General features: G+C 54.7%; 1 protein-coding gene across 1 annotated transcript; it reads right to left on the reverse strand.

Annotated features, from left to right (window-relative positions):
• Positions 1–799: 799 nt before the first annotated feature.
• Positions 800–18650, reverse strand: SZRD1 (SUZ RNA binding domain containing 1). Its single transcript, XM_054394867.1, has 5 exons — positions 18483–18650; positions 16905–17150; positions 5244–5293; positions 3663–3917; positions 800–902 (listed from the first exon to the last, which is right to left on the reverse strand). The coding sequence occupies exons 1-5, from the start codon at positions 18648–18650 to the stop codon at positions 800–802; spliced, it is 822 nt and encodes a 273-aa protein (XP_054250842.1).
• Positions 18651–19464: the final 814 nt, after the last annotated feature.

Consider the following 19464-nt stretch of genomic DNA (forward strand, 5'->3'; position numbering starts at 1 on the left):
TCTTCCTCAAAAGCCAGCAGAAAACACCAGCCAAGCTTGAAGAGGTGCAAGATGTGAAGGAGATGAAGACTCCCAAGGCGTTGGAAAAGGCCAGGTATGGCAGGAGGCCACCTCCACGTGCTTGGCAGCAGGAGAAACAAGAGGACCAGAAGCAGGAGTTTGCCAAACCTGAGCCATGAAAATGGCAAAATATTCACCAAAACTGTTTGGTGCCTTTTTTTTTTTTTGGGAGAGGAAAACCTCTCCAGAATTCAACCCAAGGCTTTCAAAAACCTTTTCCCATACACTCTTGCGGAGCTGCTCCATGGAAAACAAAGAAGAAAAAACCAAACAGAAAGAATCAAAAAGAACTGAAAAGAGCTCCTTGGAAAGCTGAGTTGCTCTGTAGGCAACGAGAGCACCGCGTGCAGCCGGGGAGAGCCTCCCCGTTGGGTTCTTTGCTTTGTTTTAGCCTTAGAATGCCAGGTTTGGAGCACAACCATTATTGCTGGGGCCGCCTTCGACCCCAGTGCCACTCACAGGGCTCTCCCTGCACCCACCCCGAGTCCTTTCCAACCCCCTCCCCACCTCCTCTGTCCCCTCCCTCCTTTTGTTTCGTTGCTTTGTTTCTGAGGGGGGACCAAGCCCTTCTGGGTTTGCCGGTCACAGTGGGTGTGGAGAGGGGAGGTCACAGTGCGTAGGGGTTGAAGGTCACAGTGGGCAGAGCAAAAGGGGGATCACAGTGCAAATAAACCAGGGAGTTCCCTTTGCTCGAGTCCGTCTGTCCGTCCCGGCTGGGCCCGGCGCCTCCCGCCGGCGTTTATCTGCGCTGCTTGAAGCCCTGCGAGCCATCGGGACCCAGCGGCTGTCGGATCACATTGTTGGGCTGTCGGCTGTCCTCCGGCTGCGAGATCCTCGGCGGCCTGCAGGGACAGAGGGCTTTGGGTTGGAAGGCAGCTGTGCAGGTCAGATCTTGGCTGTCCTGCTTGGAGAGCAGCCCCGTGGAGAAGGACCTGGGAGTGCTGGTGGACAACATGCAGCTGGTGGTGCTGCATGGGGCAGCAATGTGCTCTGGTGGGCAAGAAGGCCAATGGGGTCCTGGGGGGCATACAGAGGGTCCTGGGGGGCATACATCGGTCCAGCAGATCCAGGGAGGTTCTCCTCCCCCTCTACTCTGCCCTGGTGAAAGCCACACCTAGAATATTGCAGCCAGTTCTGGGCTCCTCAGTTCAAGAGGGACAGGGATCTGCTGGAGAGAGTCCAAGGGAGGGCTACAGGGATGCTGAAGGGACTGGAGCACTGCCTGGGGAGGAGAGGCTGAGAGCCCTGGGGGTGCTTAGTCTGGACAGGAGAAGACTGAGAGGGGATCTGATCAATGTTTAGAACTGTCTCAGGGCTGGGGGTCAGGAGGCAGGGGACAGGGACAGGCTCTGCTCAGTTGCACCCTGGAACAGGACAAGGGGCAATGGATAGAAACTCCAGCACAGGAGGTTCCACCTCAACATGAGGAGGAACTTCTGCACTGTGAGGGTCACAGAGCACTGGAACAGGCTGCCCAGAGAGGTTGTGGAGTCTCCTTCTTTGGAGACTTTCCAGCCCCATCTGGATGTGTTCCTGTGTGACCTGTGCTCTATTCTATGGTCCTGCTCTGGCAGGGGGGTTGGACTTGATGATCTTCAGAGGTCCCTTCTAACCACTAACATCCTCTGATCCTGGGAGCCTAATCTCCCTGCAGTGAGCAGGGGCAGCTGCAACTAGACTCTCCTTTCAATGAGTTGTAGAGAGCAACAAGGTCTCTCCTCAGCCTCCCTTCCTCCAGGCTAAACAACCCCAGGTCCACAATCTGCTCCTCACCAGCTCTGCTCTCCAGACCCTTCCTCAGCTTCCTTGCCCTTCTCTGGACCTGCTCCAGCCCCTCTACGTCCTTCTTGGAGTGACAGTCCCAAAACTGAACCCAGGACTCAAGTCATAGTCCCACCAGTGCCCACTACAAGGGGACAATCTCTGCACTGGTCCTGCTTGAACCTTGTATCAGGTTGCTCAGAACTCCAAATAACCTGACCTGGAATGGTTCCAGGGATGGGACACTTCCCACCTCTCTGGGCAACCTGGGCAGGGATCTCAACACCGTCAGGTTAAAAATCTCTTCCTTCTCTCCAGTTTGAATCCCCTTCTTTGAATCTCTCTCCAAACCATCACCCCTTGTCCTTTCACAACAGGCTATGCTCAAAAGTCTCTGCCCAGCTTTCTGATTTACCACTTCAAGCACTTGAAGGCCACTAGAAGGTCTCCCTAGAGCATGGAGATGATAGGCAGCAGAACACTGTATGCCTTCAACAAATAACCTTGTACCCACCTCAGGGTGGGTGCACCACCTATCTTCAGGTAGGATGTCACCACCACAGGACAAGCACAAGGTTCCTTATTTACCCAGACTGAGTTTCCTCACCTACCAAGACTGGGTCCCCTTGCCCATCTAGAATGAAGTCCCTCCCTTATCTGGGGTAGGTTTCTCACCCATCTGGAACGAGGTCCCTCACTTACTTAGGATGTGTTCCCTCACCCATCTAGAACAGGGTTCCTCACTCACCTAGAGTGGGTTCTCCTCACCTATCTAGAATGGGTTTCCTCATCTTTCTGGAGTAGGTCCCCTCACTACCCAGAACAGGGTCTCCTCACCTATCTAGAATGGGTTTCCTCATCCTTATAGAGCAGGTCCTGTCATCCATCTGGAATGAGTCCCCTCACCCACCCGGAATTAGTCTCCTCACCAGGGTTTCTTCACCCTTCTGGAGTGGGTCTCCTCACCACCTGGAAGGAGTCTGCTCACCCACTCACCCATCTAGGATGGGTTTCCACACCCTTCTAGAGTGGGTCCCCTCACCTACGCAGAGCAGGGTCCCTTACCCACCCAGAATGAGTCTCTTCACCATCCTGAAAGGGTTTCCTCACCCTTCTAGAGTGAGTCCACTCACCTATGCAGAACAGGGTCCCTCAGCCACCTGGAAGGAGTCTGCTCACCTGTCTAGGATGGGTTTCCTCACCTTCTAGAGTGAAGGTCCCCTTACCTGTCCAGAACATGGTCCCTCATCCACCTGGAAGGAGTCTGCTCACCTGTCTAGGATGGGGTTCCTCACCCTTCTAGAGCAGGTCCCTCATCCACCTGGAAGGAGTCTGCTCACCTGTCTAGGATGGGGTTCCTCACCCTTCTAGAGCAGCTCCCTCATCCACCTGGAAGGAGTCTGCTCACCTGTCTAGGATGGGGTTCCTCACCCTTCCAGAGCAGGTCCCTCATCCACCTGGAAGGAGTCTGCTCACCTGTCTAGGATGGGGTTCCTCACCCTTCCAGAGCAGGTCCCTCATCCACCTGGAAGGAGTCTGCTCACCTGTCTAGGATGGGGTTCCTCACCCTTCCAGAGCAGGTCCCTCATCCACCTGGAAGGAGTCTGCTCACCTGTCTAGGATGGGTTTCCTCACCTTCTAGAGTGAAGGTCCCCTTACCTGTCCAGAACATGGTCCCTCATCCACCTGGAAGGAGTCTGCTCACCTGTCTAGGATGGATCTCCTCACCCTTCTAGAGCAGGTCCCTCATCCACCTGGAAGGAGTCTGCTCACCTGTCTAGGATGGATCTCCTCACCTGTCTAGAGTGGGTCCCTCATCCACCTGGAAGGAGTCTGCTCACCTGTCTAGGATGGGTTTCTCCTGCTCCTCTTCGGGGCTGGCACTGCCCAGGATGCGTTTCCTGGCCTCGGCGTACTCGGCCTCGCGCTGTGCCAGGGACTTGACGGGCAGGGCCGGCCTGCTGGCGGAGTTGGGGGTGCTGAGCACCCCGTTGGTGGTTGGCCTCTTCAGGATGCGGATCTGCGGGGGAGGCCCTGCAGGGAGGCTGTCGTCCTGGATCACGATCGGCACTTTGGGAGGAGATTTGGACTTTCTGCTGCGTGAAAGAAGAAAACAAAACCCCAAACGTGTGGGCTGGGTCCTGGTTTTCCCACGGCACGGTTTGGGCTCTGAGTGTGGACACCTCCCATCAGATGGCAGTGTCCTGATTAAGAGGCAGCCTGGCATAATTAAAGACCTCGTTAGGTTTGGAACCCTGAAGCAGAAGGGGCACAGCAGGTGGCTTTGGAGGAGGTTAGTTCAGTGTGGGATAGCAAACCAGGCCCTGCTGCACTTCAACACAACTGAGGGAAGGGGAAGCAGGCACTGAGCAGAAGTTTTAGCACTTGTACTTGAAGATATCACAGAACTGTTTGGGTTGGCAAAGCCCTCCAAGATCATCAGGTCTAACCATCAACCCAACACCACCATGGTCATTAAACCATGTCCCACAGTGCCATGGCCACAGATTTCTTGAACACCTCCAGGGATAGGAACTCCACCTGTTCCAATCCCTGACCACTCCTGCAGGAAAGGAATTGTTCCTGATATCCAATGGGATGGTACAAGCCCCTCAGCTCACTCCCCTTCAAAGACTTTTAGGGCTCCTCTCACCAGGACACTGAACCTTCCACTCCAACCCTAACAATTTGCTTGTCAGAGCCAGCCTTCAGCCTTGCCTCTTTTTTTATATAGAATCAAGGAATGGTTTATGTTGGAAGGCACCTTGAGGATCATCCAGTTCCAACACCCTCCCACTAGCCCAAGTTGCTCAAGGCCACATCCAGCCTGGCCCTGAACACCTCCAGGGAGAGGGGGCATCCACAACCTCCCTGGGCAAGCTGTTCCAGTGGTCCCTTCCTTGTGTGGAAGCTCCAAAGCAGCCCCACGACTCTTTTGAAGTGGCTGACTAATCAAAGGGGGGTAAAGAGCCAACAAGAAAAAGTCTGTCAGAAGTGAGCCCAAATATTTTTGCTCATGACAATAACACACAAACACACCCACCCCAACCCAAAGGAAGCAGGAAAAGAAAAGCCTCGCTGATGCAAGAGCCAGCAAGCCACCTCAGGGCCATGAGCTGGAATTGCCTGACTCACCTATTTCTTCCTTTGAGTGGCTTTTGCTCTAATGGCTTCCCTAGAGCTGTGGCTGCATCCAGTCTGGGAGACACAGCTCTGAAATAAAACCACTCTGAGGAAGCCTTCCCCAGATACAGATCCAAAGGGCCATCTAGTGGTACTGAGCTTCCCTACTCCTGGACTCCAACCCAGCACTCTGTAGTCCAGCCCAGCACTCTCTCTGCTCAGTCTGAAGCTCTTCCTCCACTGTTCCCAGTCCTCAGGGCCCCAGGAAGGTGTTTTAGCAAACCCTGCAGCATAGTTACCTTTCCTTCTGTGTGATCTTCAGCTTCTTTTCCAACCGTCTGTCTATTTCCTACAAAGGAAGGAGAGAAAAATGAAAACCTGCAGCTTCTTCTTGGAGACTGGGAGTTTGCTCATCTCTTGAGCCTGTCTGCCAACAACTTTAACCTCCATCTTCAGCAGAGTGACCCTATAAAGCAGGCAGTGACCTGCAAACCAGCAGGCAGAGAGGAGCAAAGTCACAGCATCCATCCCCCCGTAGCCATCGGTGCACCTACAGCAGCCTGTGGATGTTGCATGTCGTGGTGGCAGGGCAGCATTTTAAGGACTTCATCTGGCAAGGAAGCTCTGTTAAGGGTGAAGAGCCATGGGAACAAACAGCAAGAGACCTCCAGATGCTAGAGGAACCGGCACCAAACCTCCTGAGGCAGAGCAGCAGCAGCTGGTTGGGGCGATGAGCATCAGTCCACAGCCTTGATTTCAGCCCCAGAGCCCGCAGCCATTGGGAGGCCTGGCTGGCAGGTCCACATTCCTGCTGCTTGCTGCAAGAACCTTCCTTCCCCCCCTAAAAAAGGCCCTGCCCTGCCCAACATGCACCCAGGGACTCGTCAGAGCAGAGCTGAGGTGAGCTGAGCCCTACTGAGCTTCTCCTTCCCTTCGCAACCAGAGGTGCCGAGTCATCGCTAGCCGGGGAGGAGAATCAATCAGCCCTGATGCCAAGGGTGCCTGGTTCAGGCATGGCAGCTCCTGACCAGCCCTTGTGTCTGCCTTAGCCAAGGTGTTTACCTGCTGCAAGAGGAGCAATCACACCCAGAAAACCTTGCTACATAGAAGAAGGGAAAAAAAATGTGAGGCAGCTTTCAGGCCTGGCTGTCTCCTCAGGTAACCTTCCCCAAGGGTGTCGGTATCTTTAGATTCTCACGCCTGCTGCTGCTATAAAAAGAGCCTCTGAAGGGCTGTGGCTTTCTTTTAATCATCAATGAAAAAGGGGAAGGAAGGCAAAAAACACCCTACCTGTGTCCTAGTTTCACCAGCACATAACTGGCAACAGAGAAAGGAAATGCCGAGCTTCTGGCAGGAGGAGGAGGAGGAGGTTGCTCTACTTTTTGGGCTGATTCAAGCTCACTGCCAGAGGAGCCTCTCCCTGCTGTCACAAACCTCAGCAGGCACAAGGCAGGAAGCAATCTGGGTTTGCATGGCAATTCCCTGATGCCCCAGTAAGCAGGGAATGAGCACAAGCCTCTGCAAGATGCAAAAGCTCAGTGTCTGGCCAGGCAGCTACACAGGCAGCAGCTCCTGGCAGCGCTCCCTCCATCTAGGAGGAAATAAATCATCTGGGGACAACAAAAAAAGTGGGTGGGAAGTAGAAGTTCCTACTGGGGTGTACTGGGAGGTGATGATTTGTATGAATCAGGGGCTTCAAGTGGCCTTGAGCTGAAGGGCAGGACACAGGTGAATCATGGAATTGCCTGGTTGGAAAAGACCTTACAACCACAGAACCCTAGAAAGGTTTGGATGGAAGGGACCTCAAAGCTCATCCAGTTCCAACCCCTGCCATGGGCAGGGACACCTCCCCCCAGCCCAGCTTGCTCAAGGCCTCATCCAGCCTGGCACTGAACACCTCACCTCCAGGGAGGGGGCATCCACAGTCTCCCTGAGAAACCTGTTCCAGTGTCTCCCCACCCTCACTCTAAAGAATTTCTTCCTCATCTCCAGCCTCAATCTCCTCTCTTCCAGCTCAAAGCCATTGTCCTTCATTCTGGCACTTCCAGCCCCTGTCAAAAGTCCTTACCCAGCTCTCCTGCAGCCCCTTCAGGTACCTAAATCTGCCCTGCACCAGTTTCAAACCATTGTCCCTCGTCCTATCCCCACAGGCCCTTCAGAACAGCCCCTCCCCAGCCTTCCTGTAGCCCTCTTAAGATACTGAAATGCAGCTCTAAGGTCTCCCTGGAGCCTTCTCCAGGCTGAACAGTCCCAACTCCCTCAGCCTGTCCTTGCAAGAGAGGTTCTCCAATCTTCTGATCATCTTGGTGGCCCCTCTGGGCCAGCTCCATCAGATCCATGTCCCTTTTATGTTGTGTGCTCCAGAGCTGGACACAGCACTCCAAGTGAGGTCTCACCCCAGCAGTGTAGAGGGGCAGAACCACCTCTCCCCTCTCCCCACATGCTGGCTACACTTCTTTTTTGAAGCTCAAACCAAACCTCCCAGGGCCTCCTGGAAACAACAGACTGGAAGGAAGCTGCCTTAAAGCTCTCTTATCAAATCCTTCAGAGGGATGGCAGGAGGATGGTGTGAGGAAAGCACACTCAAGAGCATCTCAAGTTCTTGCACTCAGTGTTGGCTGTCACATGGTAGCTCCAGAACCACATCAGAGAAGCTCCATGACCCACGGTGAGGACCATGGGGCACAGAAGTGTGGCAAGCCCCATGGCAGCCACAAGGAAGGTGAGGTTCTGCTCTCCCCTCTCCTTCCTGGCAGAGGAGGGATGGTGTTGACAAAAGCCATGTTGCTACATTCCTGGTGGCTTTGCAGGCCAGCCCCAGGGCTAAGGCTGGGGTCAGCACTGTCAGACCAGGAGATCCTGTCAGAGCAAAGTGTCAGCTGGACCTGAGCACCTGAGAACCACCCTGACAGAAGACACTGCCACCCTGCCTGCCAGCAGGGCCACACAGCTCCTCACGCCTGCCAATGCTGCCTCCAGCAGCATCCTCTGCCACCACACCTGCAGCTCCTCTTACCAGGAGAGGAACCCCAGAGCTCTTCAATCTGCTCCACACACACAGACTCGTTCCAAAGAATCCTAGAATCATTAAACTTGGAAAAGACCTCCAAAATCATCAAGTTCAACCTTCTACCAAGATCTCCATGACCACTAGACCATGTCCCTATGGGCTACATCTAACTTGCTCCTTGACTGCCTCCAGGCATTCAAGAACCCTCGCTGGGCAGCCTGTCCCAATGCCTGACCATATCCTTCAAACTCTGCCATAATGACACACCAAACAAGTCCTAGATAGCCTCAGCTTCCTCCTACTCATGCAGAACATTTCTTGATAATTCTGCCCCTCTGCTCTGCTGAGATCTCACCTGCAGTGCTGAGTCCAGCTCTCGGCACAAAAAGGACATGGACCTGTTAGAGTGTGTCCAGAGAAGGGCCTCAAAGAACATCAGAGGGCTGGGGAACCTCCCTTATGGGGACAGGCTGAGAGAGTTGGGGCAGTTCAGCCTGGGGAAGAGAAGGCTCCAGAGAGAACTCAGAGCAGCCTTCCAGTACCTGAACAGGGTTGCAGGAGAGCTGGGGAGGGACTTTTGACAAGGGCTGGGAGTGACAGGACAAGGGACAATGGCTTTGAGCTGGGAGAGGGGAGACTGAGACTGGAGATGAAGAAGAGATTCTTGAGAGTGAGGGTGGGGAGAGACTGGCACAGGTTGCCCAGGGAGGTTGTGGCTGCCTCCTGCCTGGAGGTGTTCAAGGCCAGGCTGGATGAGGCCTTGAGCAAGCTGGGCTGGCGGGAGGTGTCCCTGCCCATGGCAGGGGTTGGAACTGGATGATCTCTAAGGTCCCTTCCAACTCACCCCATTCTGTCTGTCTCTGAACCCCAAGGGGCAGCCCTTCAGCAGCTGCACAAACCAGCCTGGGCTCTGGCAGGCTCCGGCAGCTGTCGGTTCCTGCCGGGGCTCAGGCCACACCAATTTCCAAGCAGAAACACCTTGGCATGGCTCCTTCTTCAGACAAGAAACAAATCAGTCCCTGGTGCTGCTCATCTGCTGATGTCACTCCCCTTCCCCTGCTAGGTCACGTCAGCACTGAGCTGTGTGGGGAATGAGGTAAAATTAGGCTGTGACTAAGAGGGCAGGAGCCCTGCAGCAGCCCAGAGGTACCACAGCCCTCTAGATTTGGCACTGGCTGGCATTACCAAGCATGGAGCCAGCAGCTGGGCAGGTTGTAGGGCACAAAACCCAGTTATCAATCTCCTTAGGAGGCTTCTCTGAGCTTTCATTTTCCAAACAAAGTTCTCTATGTAACCAAAAGCTAAGCCTCACTTACACCCCCAGCTTAGTAAAGAATCTCAGCGAAGTATTTTTAGTGCTATTATGTCTGGGTACTAAACAGGACCCAAACAAACAGCCTGAAGAAGACACTGTTCTGTGACATTTAAGCTGCATTGGTAGATGAGGACGTCATGGAAACTCAACTCCAGCTCCACCACAACCATCCTTCCTGCCCTTGAAAGCAGAGGGAAAAAAAAAACAAACAAAAAAACAAACAAACAAACAAAAAAAAACCAGCAAAGCATAAAAGGATGAAGAAAACCCCTCCTGGAAAGCACAGGAGGACACAAATCGATGCTTAGATGCCACACTCCCAGAGTCTCTCAGCCTAAGGAAGAACCTCACTGCTACAGCTGCTGATTTGGGGATGTTTTGGGCAAGTTGGAGAGAAATCTTTTCCCCAACACCCCACCAAACATGCCCTTCGAGGCAGGATGTCCCCATGGAGGCTGTCTCCATAGTCTGAGGTTCACGTGGGGTCTAGGCACCTTCCCAAGCAAACCCTAGGCCTGAGCCAGCCCAAGGTAGTGTCTGAAGAGCTTTGTTGGAGTCCTGTGGGATGTGTATCAAGAACAATCCTGCCCTCACTGCCAGCAGTCTCTGAACAGACTAAACAGCAGCAGCTCCACGCTCTGCTGATATGGGGGAGGACTACCAAGATAACTGCTGGCTCTCTGCAGTCAGTTCAGTGAGCAACCACAGCTGAATGTCTGAAGGAGGCAGAGGCTTGGCCTTCATCCAAACCCTTATGTTAGGGAGGATACAGCCAGAGAATCAGACTGGTTTGGGTGGGAAAGGACCTTCAAAAGTCACCCAGTCCAACCCTCCTGCAGTCAGCAGGGGCATCTGCAGCTAGAGCAGGTTGCTCAGAGGTCCAAACCACCTCACCTGGAATGGTTCCAGGGATGGGACATCTCCCACCTCTCTGGACAACCCGGGCCAGGCTCTCACCACCCTCAGTGTCAAACATTTCTCCCTTCTCTCCACTCTTCCAGGTCCAAATCATCCCCTCTTGTCCTGTCACAACAGGCCCTGCTCAAAAGTCCCTCCCCAGCTTTCTGATTAGCCTCTTCAAGCACTGAAAGGCCACCAGAAGGTCTCTCTGGAGCCTTCTCCAGGCTGAACAACCTGAACTCTCTCAGCCTGGCTTTGTCTGCTTACAGAAAGCACCATCAGACACTCTGGCATTTGTTCATGGACAGAAGAGAACTTTAAGGCCTGGGTCATGCTGTTGTCTTTAGGAAAAAAAAAAAAAAAAAAAAGAAAGGTTTTAACATCAGAGGTTACCAAAAACGTCCACAGGTATCCAACAACTCAGACCTGCAGGTACCTGCTTCACCAAAACCACTCTCCAGGCAGAGCAGGAGAAGATAATCCCAAGGTATCTCCAAGCCAACTCCTCATTAGTTACCTATTTCTCTCCTCTGAGGAGGAATTAATCTTCTATTAATTACTGGAACATTCCAGTTCCTGAGGCTGTTGGGAAGCAGGCTGCTCCATTAATTAATCCTCCAGGTTCCCCTGCTGACATGAGCTGCTGGCAGTGGTGCTGTGCCCAGGGAAGCCACAGATGCTTTGAAGCTGTGCTGGCTTTTCCATCTCCCATAGGTAGATAACACTGCTGGGCAGCCAGGAGAAGGGAAACCAGAGCCAGCAGTATTTTGGGGAAGGAGCCTGGCAGGCACCAAAGGGTATTCCCAGCATGGACATGTCAAAAGCATTCCAGAGCCTGTGGCTCCTTCTCCTTCCCCACCCTTTGCGCCTCCAGGACTTGCTGCAGTATCCCCAGAGCTCTTCTCACCCCCTGCTAGGAAGGAGCCTCTTCATTCCCAACCCATAGCCACCGTTTCTCCCACAGTTTCTTAGGGAAAAGACTTTCAAGATCATCCAGGCCAACCATTCTCAAACACCACCAAGGCTGGTGCTGAACCATGGCCCTTGGAACCACATCTACAGAGCTCTGAAACCCCTCCACAGATGGGGACTCCACTGCCTCCCTGGGCAGCCTGTTCCAATCCCTGACCACTCTTGCAGGACAGAAGTTGTTCCTCATGTCCAACCTAAACCTCCCCCTGTCACAATTTCAGGCCATCTATCACCTGATACTAAGGAGAAGAGACCAACCCCCACCTCACTGCAACCTTCTTTCAGGGAGCTGTAGAGAGCCAGAAGGTCTCCCCTCAGCCTCCTCTTCTCCACACTAAACACCCCCAGCTCCCTCAGCTGCTCCTCCCCAGCCCTGTTCTCCAGACCCTTCCCCAGCTTTGTTGCCCTTCTCTGGACCTGCTCCAGCCTTTCAAAGTCCTTCTTGGAGTGAAGGCCCCAAACTGAACCCAGGACTCAAACTGTGGCCTCAGCAGTGCCCAGTCCAGGGGGCAATCCCTGCCCTGCTCCTGTTGGCTACACCATTAGTCTCCTCTAAACCCAGGTGGCTTTGCTCTAGCTGGACCTGGAGCCATACTGAAACTCTCCTGAGCAGCAGGAACAGAAACTTTCATTTCCCAGTCTGAAGAGTCGTCTGACCACCTACAAACACCTAAAGCAAACACTCAGCAGAAGTTGTACAAAACCCCCTTCGGTGTGAAGGTCAAACCCCATCCTCAGCACCCTGACAACAAAACCCAGCAGCTATCCTCAGGGCGTTCCTTGAGGTGCAGTTCCTGCCCCACCACAACTCCATTAATTGCTCCTTTGATGGCACAAGCAGCGAGCAGAGGTCACAGCCTCACACTCCAAAATATTTCCCTTCTGACTCCTCCGTACTTCGATCCCATTTAGCAACTCAAAGGGCCACCAGCCAGCACCTCTGTGACCAGCCAGCCTGCTGCCTTGCTTGTGGGGGTGACACCCAGGGCAGTCAGCCCTCTGCCACTGGCACATCAACAACTCAGAGGTGACAAGAAGGAGGGCTTTTCTTTTCCCAACCTCCAGTGAAGAGCCCTCACAAAGCACTGTGACACAAGCAGGTGACAAGCCCCATCCCCCACAGACGAGGGACAAAGTTCAGTCAGAGCTGGGTGGCTGCTCACATGCTCCCCTCCTGAGCCCAGAGAGGTTTCCCTTGCTGGTAGCCAACATTTGATCACAGAATACCTTTGGTTGGAAGAGACCTCCAGGCTCACCCAGTCCATCCCTCCTCCCAGCACTGCAGGCTCAGCACCAAACCATGGCCCTAAGCACCAGGCCCACCTTGAACACCCCCAGGGATGGGGACTTCAGCACTGCCCTGGACAGACCATTCCAAAATTGCAGAACCCTTCCAGTGCAGAAATCTTTCCTGAGCTCCAGCCTGAGCCTCCCCTGGGGCAGCTTGGAACCATTGCCTCTGCTCCTGTCCTTGTCCCCAAGGAGCAGAGGCTGTCCCCTCCTGGCTCCAACCTCCCTTCAGGGAGCTGCAGAGAGCAAGGAGGTCTCCCTCAGCCTCCTCTCCTCCAGCCTGAGCACCCCCAGCTCCCTCAGCCCTCCTCTAGCCCAGGGGCTCCAAGCCCTTCTCCAGCCTCCTTGCCCTGCTCTGCACAGGCTCCAGCCCCTCCATGTGCTTCCTGCAGGGAGGGCCCAGAGCTGAGCACAGCACTCGAGCTGTGGCCTCCCCAGTGCTGAGCACAGGGGGATGGGCACCTCCTGGCCCTGCTGCCCACCCTGCTTCTGATGCCAGCCAGGAGGCCTTTGGCCTTCTTGGCCCCCTGGGCACTGCTGGCTCATGGGCAGTGAGTGCCACCCAACCCCCCCAGCTCCCTCTGCCAGCTGCAGCTTTCCAAGCACACATCCCCAGGTCTGCAGCTCCCCAGGGGGCTGCTGTGACCCAGGTGCAGGACCTGACCCTTGTTGAGCTTTATCCAGTGAGCCTTGGCCATGGCTCTGACCTGTCCAGACCCCACTGTAAAGCTTCCCTGCCCTCTGGCAGGTGGGACACAGCCACCCAGCGTGGTGCCATCTGCAAACTTACTGAGGGTGCCTCAGTGACCTCAGCCAGCTCATTGACGAAGACATTAAAGAGGACAAGGCCCAGAAATGAGCCCTTGGGGACACCACTGGTGACCAGACACCAGCCAGATTAGCTCCATTCCCCAGCACTCTTGGGGCCCAGCTATCAGCCAGCTGTTCACCCAGTGCAGAGGTCACTGAGCCAAGCCTTGTGCCAGGAGTTTCTGAAGGATTCTGACTTGAACTGAGTTACTAACTAAGAACACATTCAAAGCCTAGTTAATGAAGGAATAAGCAATCACTCCAGTGCCAAAGGGTTACCTGTGACCCTGGACATGAGGCTTCTGCTCTGCTTTTGGAGCTCAGCTTCCCCCCTGACGTTTAATTATTAGCATAATGAGATAATTGATCTTGGGTGTCTCTAAGAGACTTCTCACTCCTGAGTTCCCTCATCCCTGGAGCCACTCAGAAGGAAAACAAGCCATGGATGAAGTCACATTAGTGTTTACTAACCCAGACTGAGGTTTCAACCCCAGCTCTTCCATCCTTACTCCAAACTCAGCCAACTCCTTGGTTCTTCACAGGCTGGTTTTCCATCTGGAACTCAGGGACAAGGAAAACCTCCCCCATTTCCCCAGTGTTTTGAGGATTTCATCAGACAGCAATTAGGGAACACAAATCTGGAGGCCCCACAGAGTTCTGCTGTGCCTGCAGGACCCCTGGGGTGGGTGAAGCTGCAAGAGCAGAGGACATCTGCTGAGCATATGGGCACTCAGAGGGGGATGGCTTGCACCCAAGGTGCTGCTCCTGTTTCTGGCAAGCAATGCTGCTGAGACAGGAGACTGAAAGACAAGCAGAAACCATATTAAAGATCCCTAAAAAAAATCTCTGAGGATCTGTTTTACAGCTGCTGAATGTCCAAAGCAAAGCAGAAGATCTGTGTCAGGGGTTTCTTTTGGTTTTTTTTTTTTTGGGGGGGTGTCCCTCAGTGCTGCCTGGCTCGAAAGGCAGATTTGCAAGAGAGAAATGAGAGGACATTGTAACCAGGAGACCACAGGAGCTGCCTCTTGCTGGGAACCAGCTTCTTTAAGGCCTCAAGTAGAAGTCTGCAGCCTAACATCAAAAACCAGACACAAAAGGACCAGAACTGAAGATCTGATGCAGTTTCTGTCCTCTGGAACACCCCCAGGGTAGGATATTAAATGACTACACACAAAGAGATGACATACCCCAGATTTCATGGATCTTCTCTAATACTCCCTCTGAGATGTGCTGAAGGGTCTAAGGAAATAATAGCTCAGGTTCTCAGCTGTGTAAGGTATTAGGAGAAGAGCAAATGTGTCTTCAAAGCTGCTCCTCAGAGTCTCTTATGAGTTATTGCATATTCCTCAAGTACTGACCATGACTACCTTGCCTCACACCTTTACATGGTGAGAAAGTTCTTCCCCATGAGAGTGGTGAGGCCCTGGCACAGGTTGCCCAGGGAGGCTGTGGCTGCCCCCTCCCTGAAGGTGTTCAGGGCCAGGCTGGATGAGGCCTTGAGCAAGCTGGGCTGGGGGGAGGTGTCCCTGCCCATGGCAAGGGGTTGGAACTGGATGAGCTTTGAAGTCCCTTTCAGCCCAAATAATTCTGTGATTCTGTGACCTGTCTTGTGCCACTTCAGTCCCACGACAAATAAGATAAAGATGGAAGAGAAAAATAAAGGGAATTCCTGAAAACTAAACACCCTGTGTTGACAGGCCCAGGGCAGCCCATGGGCTTTTCCTGCCCATCATTTCTCCTCTGACACCTTCCTCACCAGACTCACCTCACTCAGGCAGCTCCCTGCTCCCCTGCCTGACTGCAGCAGGGTTTGGGGAGCAGAGAAGAGCAGCCAGAATCTCTTTCAGCTGCTAAGCAGTGAGTCGGTCACGCTGCCTGCTCTTCAGCACAGCCTCCTCCTGCCCTCTCTTCCTCTTCTCTCATCTGCCTACCTCTGGTAGCTTTGATCTCTGTAGCAGCACAGAGAGCCCACAGTCCCTGTCTGCACCAGTACCCTTTGGGTCCATGAGAAAATGAGGTCAGGCCTTCCCCTGCTCCCTCCTGCTTCGCTTCCAGCAGGCACTAACAGCAGCTCAGGATCTCCTTCCTGCCAGGCCAGGCTTGAAAATGACCTTCCTAAACCATGACGGATGCCAGAAGGCAGCTCCTGTGTCTTCTCTTACGTAAGGAGAGCTCCTGCCACAGATAGCTCACTGCTCTTGTTGGTCCAGCTGCTCCTGCAGACACCCAAAGCCCTGACAACTGCAAAAGCAGCTGTGAGCATGGCAGAGGCTCCCGGAGAAACCACTCTGCTGAGCACCCCCAAGCTCACGAACACAAATTCTCAGTAGCCTGGACTGGAAAAGGACATGAGAAAGGGCAGATGGCAGAGATTTTTCCTTCTAAGGGCTTGTAAAGAGCCCCCTAAAAGGTATGAAGGGCTAGAAGGGCACAGAGGAAAGACAACCAGCTGGAGGGCTTTGAGCAGCCCCACGGTTTTAAACCATTACTCAAGACCACAGCTATCATCAGCTCCCCAGACATAAGCTATGTCCCTTCATGGCAGGATTTAGTGAGTGACAGAGACTCCCTGTGACCAGCAAGAGGAGAGGGCCAGCACTTGGCTCCTGCTGCCAGCCTGCCCCTGGCAGCCCTCAGGCCACTGCGAGGGCATTGAGTTACAGGCGCCGCTTGGCTCCCCTCCTTCTGGCCAGCAGTAATCCAACCTCCTGACCAGAATCAAATTCAGGCCTCTCCCCAAGCCATCGTGACCATGTCCTTCTGCCCTCTGGTCAGGAAGGAGGACGCTGGACTGACTAAAGCAGGAGCTGGCCTGACAGAGATGGATTCCTCTCCCTGTTGGCAATACCCTGCAGCTCCCCCACCCACGCTCCTGCCAAAGTAATGATTTTTCTTTTGCAAGCACAATGCACAGACGTGCTTCAGAGCCTCTCAACGTGAGAGACGTGGTGACAACTTCAGCTATTAAAAGCACGAGAGAACTTTAGCTACGATGCCGGGAAGCTGCTCTAGGCCACACTAGGACTCCCCCACGTTTTGTATTAAGGAAGAAGCGCGTTCATCTCCAGACAGGGAGAGAAAGGATTGGTGATGAGCAGCCCCAGCTCCACCGCTACACCCACTAGCCTCTCCCCAGAGGCCTTACCGTGACGCTGGAGAAGCACGTTTAGTCAGAGCCCCTCAGCATGGGGAGCAAGCCACCCGTCGAGAATCACGTTTAGTCAGAACCTCTCAACATGGGGAGCAAGCCACCCGTCATGCTCCCAGAACCTGCCACACGCTGCCCAGCAGCAGGAGCTTTGTTCTGGGCTCGGCTACGACCCGCGATGACCAACCGCTGCCGCCCTGCCGCAGCCCGACAAGGCCGGGGAGGGACAGAGGAGCGGGTTTGGAGACAGAGCAGAAAATGGGGATGGAAGGCCGGGCAGAACGGCTCTCTATGGCATCCCCGGCAGCGGGGGATGAAGCAGAGGTGAATGGGAGCGGCTGGGGCCGGACTGCAGCCCCCCCACGCCTGGCGAGGCCGCGGTCCCTTTAAGAGGCCTAGAAGGCGCTCCCGGTTCGCCGCCCGGCCGCGCACGCCCCGCCGTCTCCTCAAGTTCCACCGCGCCTCCTCCTCCTCTCCCTCCGCCGCCCGTTACCGCCCCGAGCCGCCTCCCTCACCCCACTGTCGGCCGCCTCCTCCCAGCTCTCGGCGACCTCCTCATCTTCCATTTTAATTCCCCTCCGCCGCCGCCGCCGCCAGCCCGCGCCCCGCGCCTGCGCGCGCCGCCTCTTCCTGTACGCATGCGCCGCGGGAGGGCGCCGGTCGGCGACAAACAGCGCATGCGCAGCCTGCCGCTGCGGGCCACGTGCGCCGACGCGGGAGCGCGCCCCCTGGCGGGCAGGAGGACCGGCCGCAGGCACGGACTGGGGGCACACGCGTGTGCGTGGCACCTGCAGGCTCCCCCCAGCGCTTCGCTCGGCAGCATTTGCTAACCCACAGCGCCCCACGAAAGGCTCAGCAGCACGGAGGGTTCCACACTCAAACAGCTTAGTGGTTTTGGGGTGGTTTTCCTCATTTTGGGGGTTATTGAACCAAGCAGCCCCCTTGATTTTAGCATCCCCCCTGCAGCCAGCAAGGTGTCTGTGTGTCCTCCCATCACCCCCATCTGTATCATCTTTCATCCAAGCCCTCACCTACTCTTAAACCTCTTAAGCTTTACTCCAGCTCCAACCTCTAAAAACAGCTCAATCTGACACCCCGCCCCCCCCCCCCCAAAAAAAAAATCTATTTTATTACATTTGTCTCATTCGTAGTCAAGATATTCATCCATCAACTTAGTACGTTGTGCTTTGAGAGATATGGCAGGGGGGTTGGGACCAGACGATCCTTGAGGTCTCTTCCAACCCTAACAATTCTGTGATTCTATATAAAGGTATCTGGGGTGAGGGTTGTATTTCATTTTCCTCACCCCAAAATTAAATGCTGCCTTTCAGCATCCTAAAAAAAACCCAAAAATTAAATGCTCAGAGAGGGAACTCAAGAAACTGCCCTGAAATCCTTCAGCTTTCCCCCAAACATCCCAGCCTAGAGGTGCTGCCTGCCAGCAGATGGCGGCCGGCCTCTTCAAAATAACAAAACACTCCAGCCCAAAAAAATCCCGACGAGAACGCTGTGCTTTGCCCTCGCCCCCTCTGCAGCCACCTCCAGTCACCCCCTCCTTGGCTAAGCGCAGAATCTGGGCAGGAAACTGCTGGGCACCCTCACAGCCTCTATTTTTGCAGGGGCTGTTTATGGAAAATGGAGCCACTAATGGGGTTTTGCCTTTTGGAGGGGATTTATATCCTGGGATTTCACCCCAGAGGGGTGGGAGATGGTGTTCTCCTTCCCTGGGAGAGGTGCAGACCACACAGGACTGATGTGGGTGGGAGGAAAGGGTGCAGCAGCCCCAGGCTGTTCCTACACATCCTCTGGGATTTTTCCAGAAGGAAACAGGAACCCTGTTTTCAAGCAGCCAGTGCCTGGCATTGTTGACTCGATCCACAGCCTACTGAGTATCCCAGCAGCGTTATTCTTGGATGTTTCCCTCCATCCTGCCTGTTTTCCCCATGCCACAAGAAATCCCATTCCTGGCCACACCACCTCTGTTTGAGACCAAAAATCCAACAAAACTGAGTGGGAACATCAGGAATCTCTTGGAGATGTGACCTTAATGGTTGCATACACACACACAGAGAGGTCAGTGCTGGGTTACTTACGTGCTTGTGGACACATTCCATGTCTCCAGTCAGGTAATGCCAGCCTTCCAGAAGGCATCTGGAGCATCTGATTTCAGAAGGCACATGTCCAGGATGCTGAGCATCAACCTCTGTGGTAGATGCAGGTCTGTAGAAGACAGAGATGGTGGTGGTGGATTCCTCTGCCATTTCCCTAGAGGAATAACATCACCTCACAGCTGGGCAAAAGGCAGCCTTGGCATGCCCAGGCGTACATACCCCTGTGGGCTGACCTGCAGCAGGAGCCAGTCTCAGCAGGGATAATTAAAGGCATCTCAATACAAAGCGGGGCTTCAGCAGCACCAAGGGCTCCCTCCCTTCCTCACCACCGTGGTTTAACAGGCACTCACTCTCCTTCAGAAATGGGGACAGGTCCCATCTTCCCTCCTCATGGCCCACCTCAGGAGGTGGCTAGGCCTTGGGGAACACCCAGGGGTATGGTGCAGCTGTGGCAGGTAGTAAGTTGAGTCCTGAGCCTGCGGGCAGGGAGGGTCTCTAAGTCCTGGCAGTGCCACCCCTGGGAGAGGAAGATGCAGAAGGGGCGAGGCGTGAGGAGAAGGCGGGCGGCGCCTGCGAGGCAGCCGGGGAGTGGAGGGAACCGCCCTGCCACCTTCCTCTCAGAGCCGACCTCCCCAACATGGCGGCCCCGCCCGCCCGCCTCTTCCAACATGGCGGCAGGAGTGCGAGTCTGCCCCTGGTGAGACCCTCTAAACATGGCGGCTCCCCCTTGCCGGAAGAAAGCCTCTTTGCTGGGGTAGAATTGACCTTCCCATCATGGCGTGCATGACCACGTGACCTCATGTCCCCGCCCCCTCCCTGTCATGTGACGCTGGGCCGGCCTACGCCTGCGCAGTGTGCTCCCCGCCGCGGCCGGAGCGGCGGCGGAGGGGAGGGAAGGGAAGATGGCGGCGCCGGTTCCAGCCGTCTCCCGGGCGACGCGGCGGCCCCGCCGCCTGCAGTCCTG

Source organism: Indicator indicator, chromosome 32, assembly GCF_027791375.1.
Source record: "Indicator indicator isolate 239-I01 chromosome 32, UM_Iind_1.1, whole genome shotgun sequence".
Classification (NCBI taxonomy): Eukaryota; Metazoa; Chordata; class Aves; order Piciformes; family Indicatoridae; genus Indicator; species Indicator indicator.

Bases quoted from the DNA above. Each gene is read 5' to 3' on its own strand.
- SZRD1 (XM_054394867.1), bottom strand. From the start codon at position 18,650: ATGGCAGAGGAATCCACCACCACCATCTCTGTCTTCTACAGACCTGCA. The intron at 3,918-5,243 runs GTAACTATGCTG...TCTTTCACGCAG, and splicing joins AAGATCACACAGAAGGAAAG to CAGAAAGTCCAAATCTCCTC. The intron at 903-3,662 runs GTGAGCAGACTC...CTGTCCCTGCAG, and splicing joins GAGAAACCCATCCTAGACAG to GCCGCCGAGGATCTCGCAGC.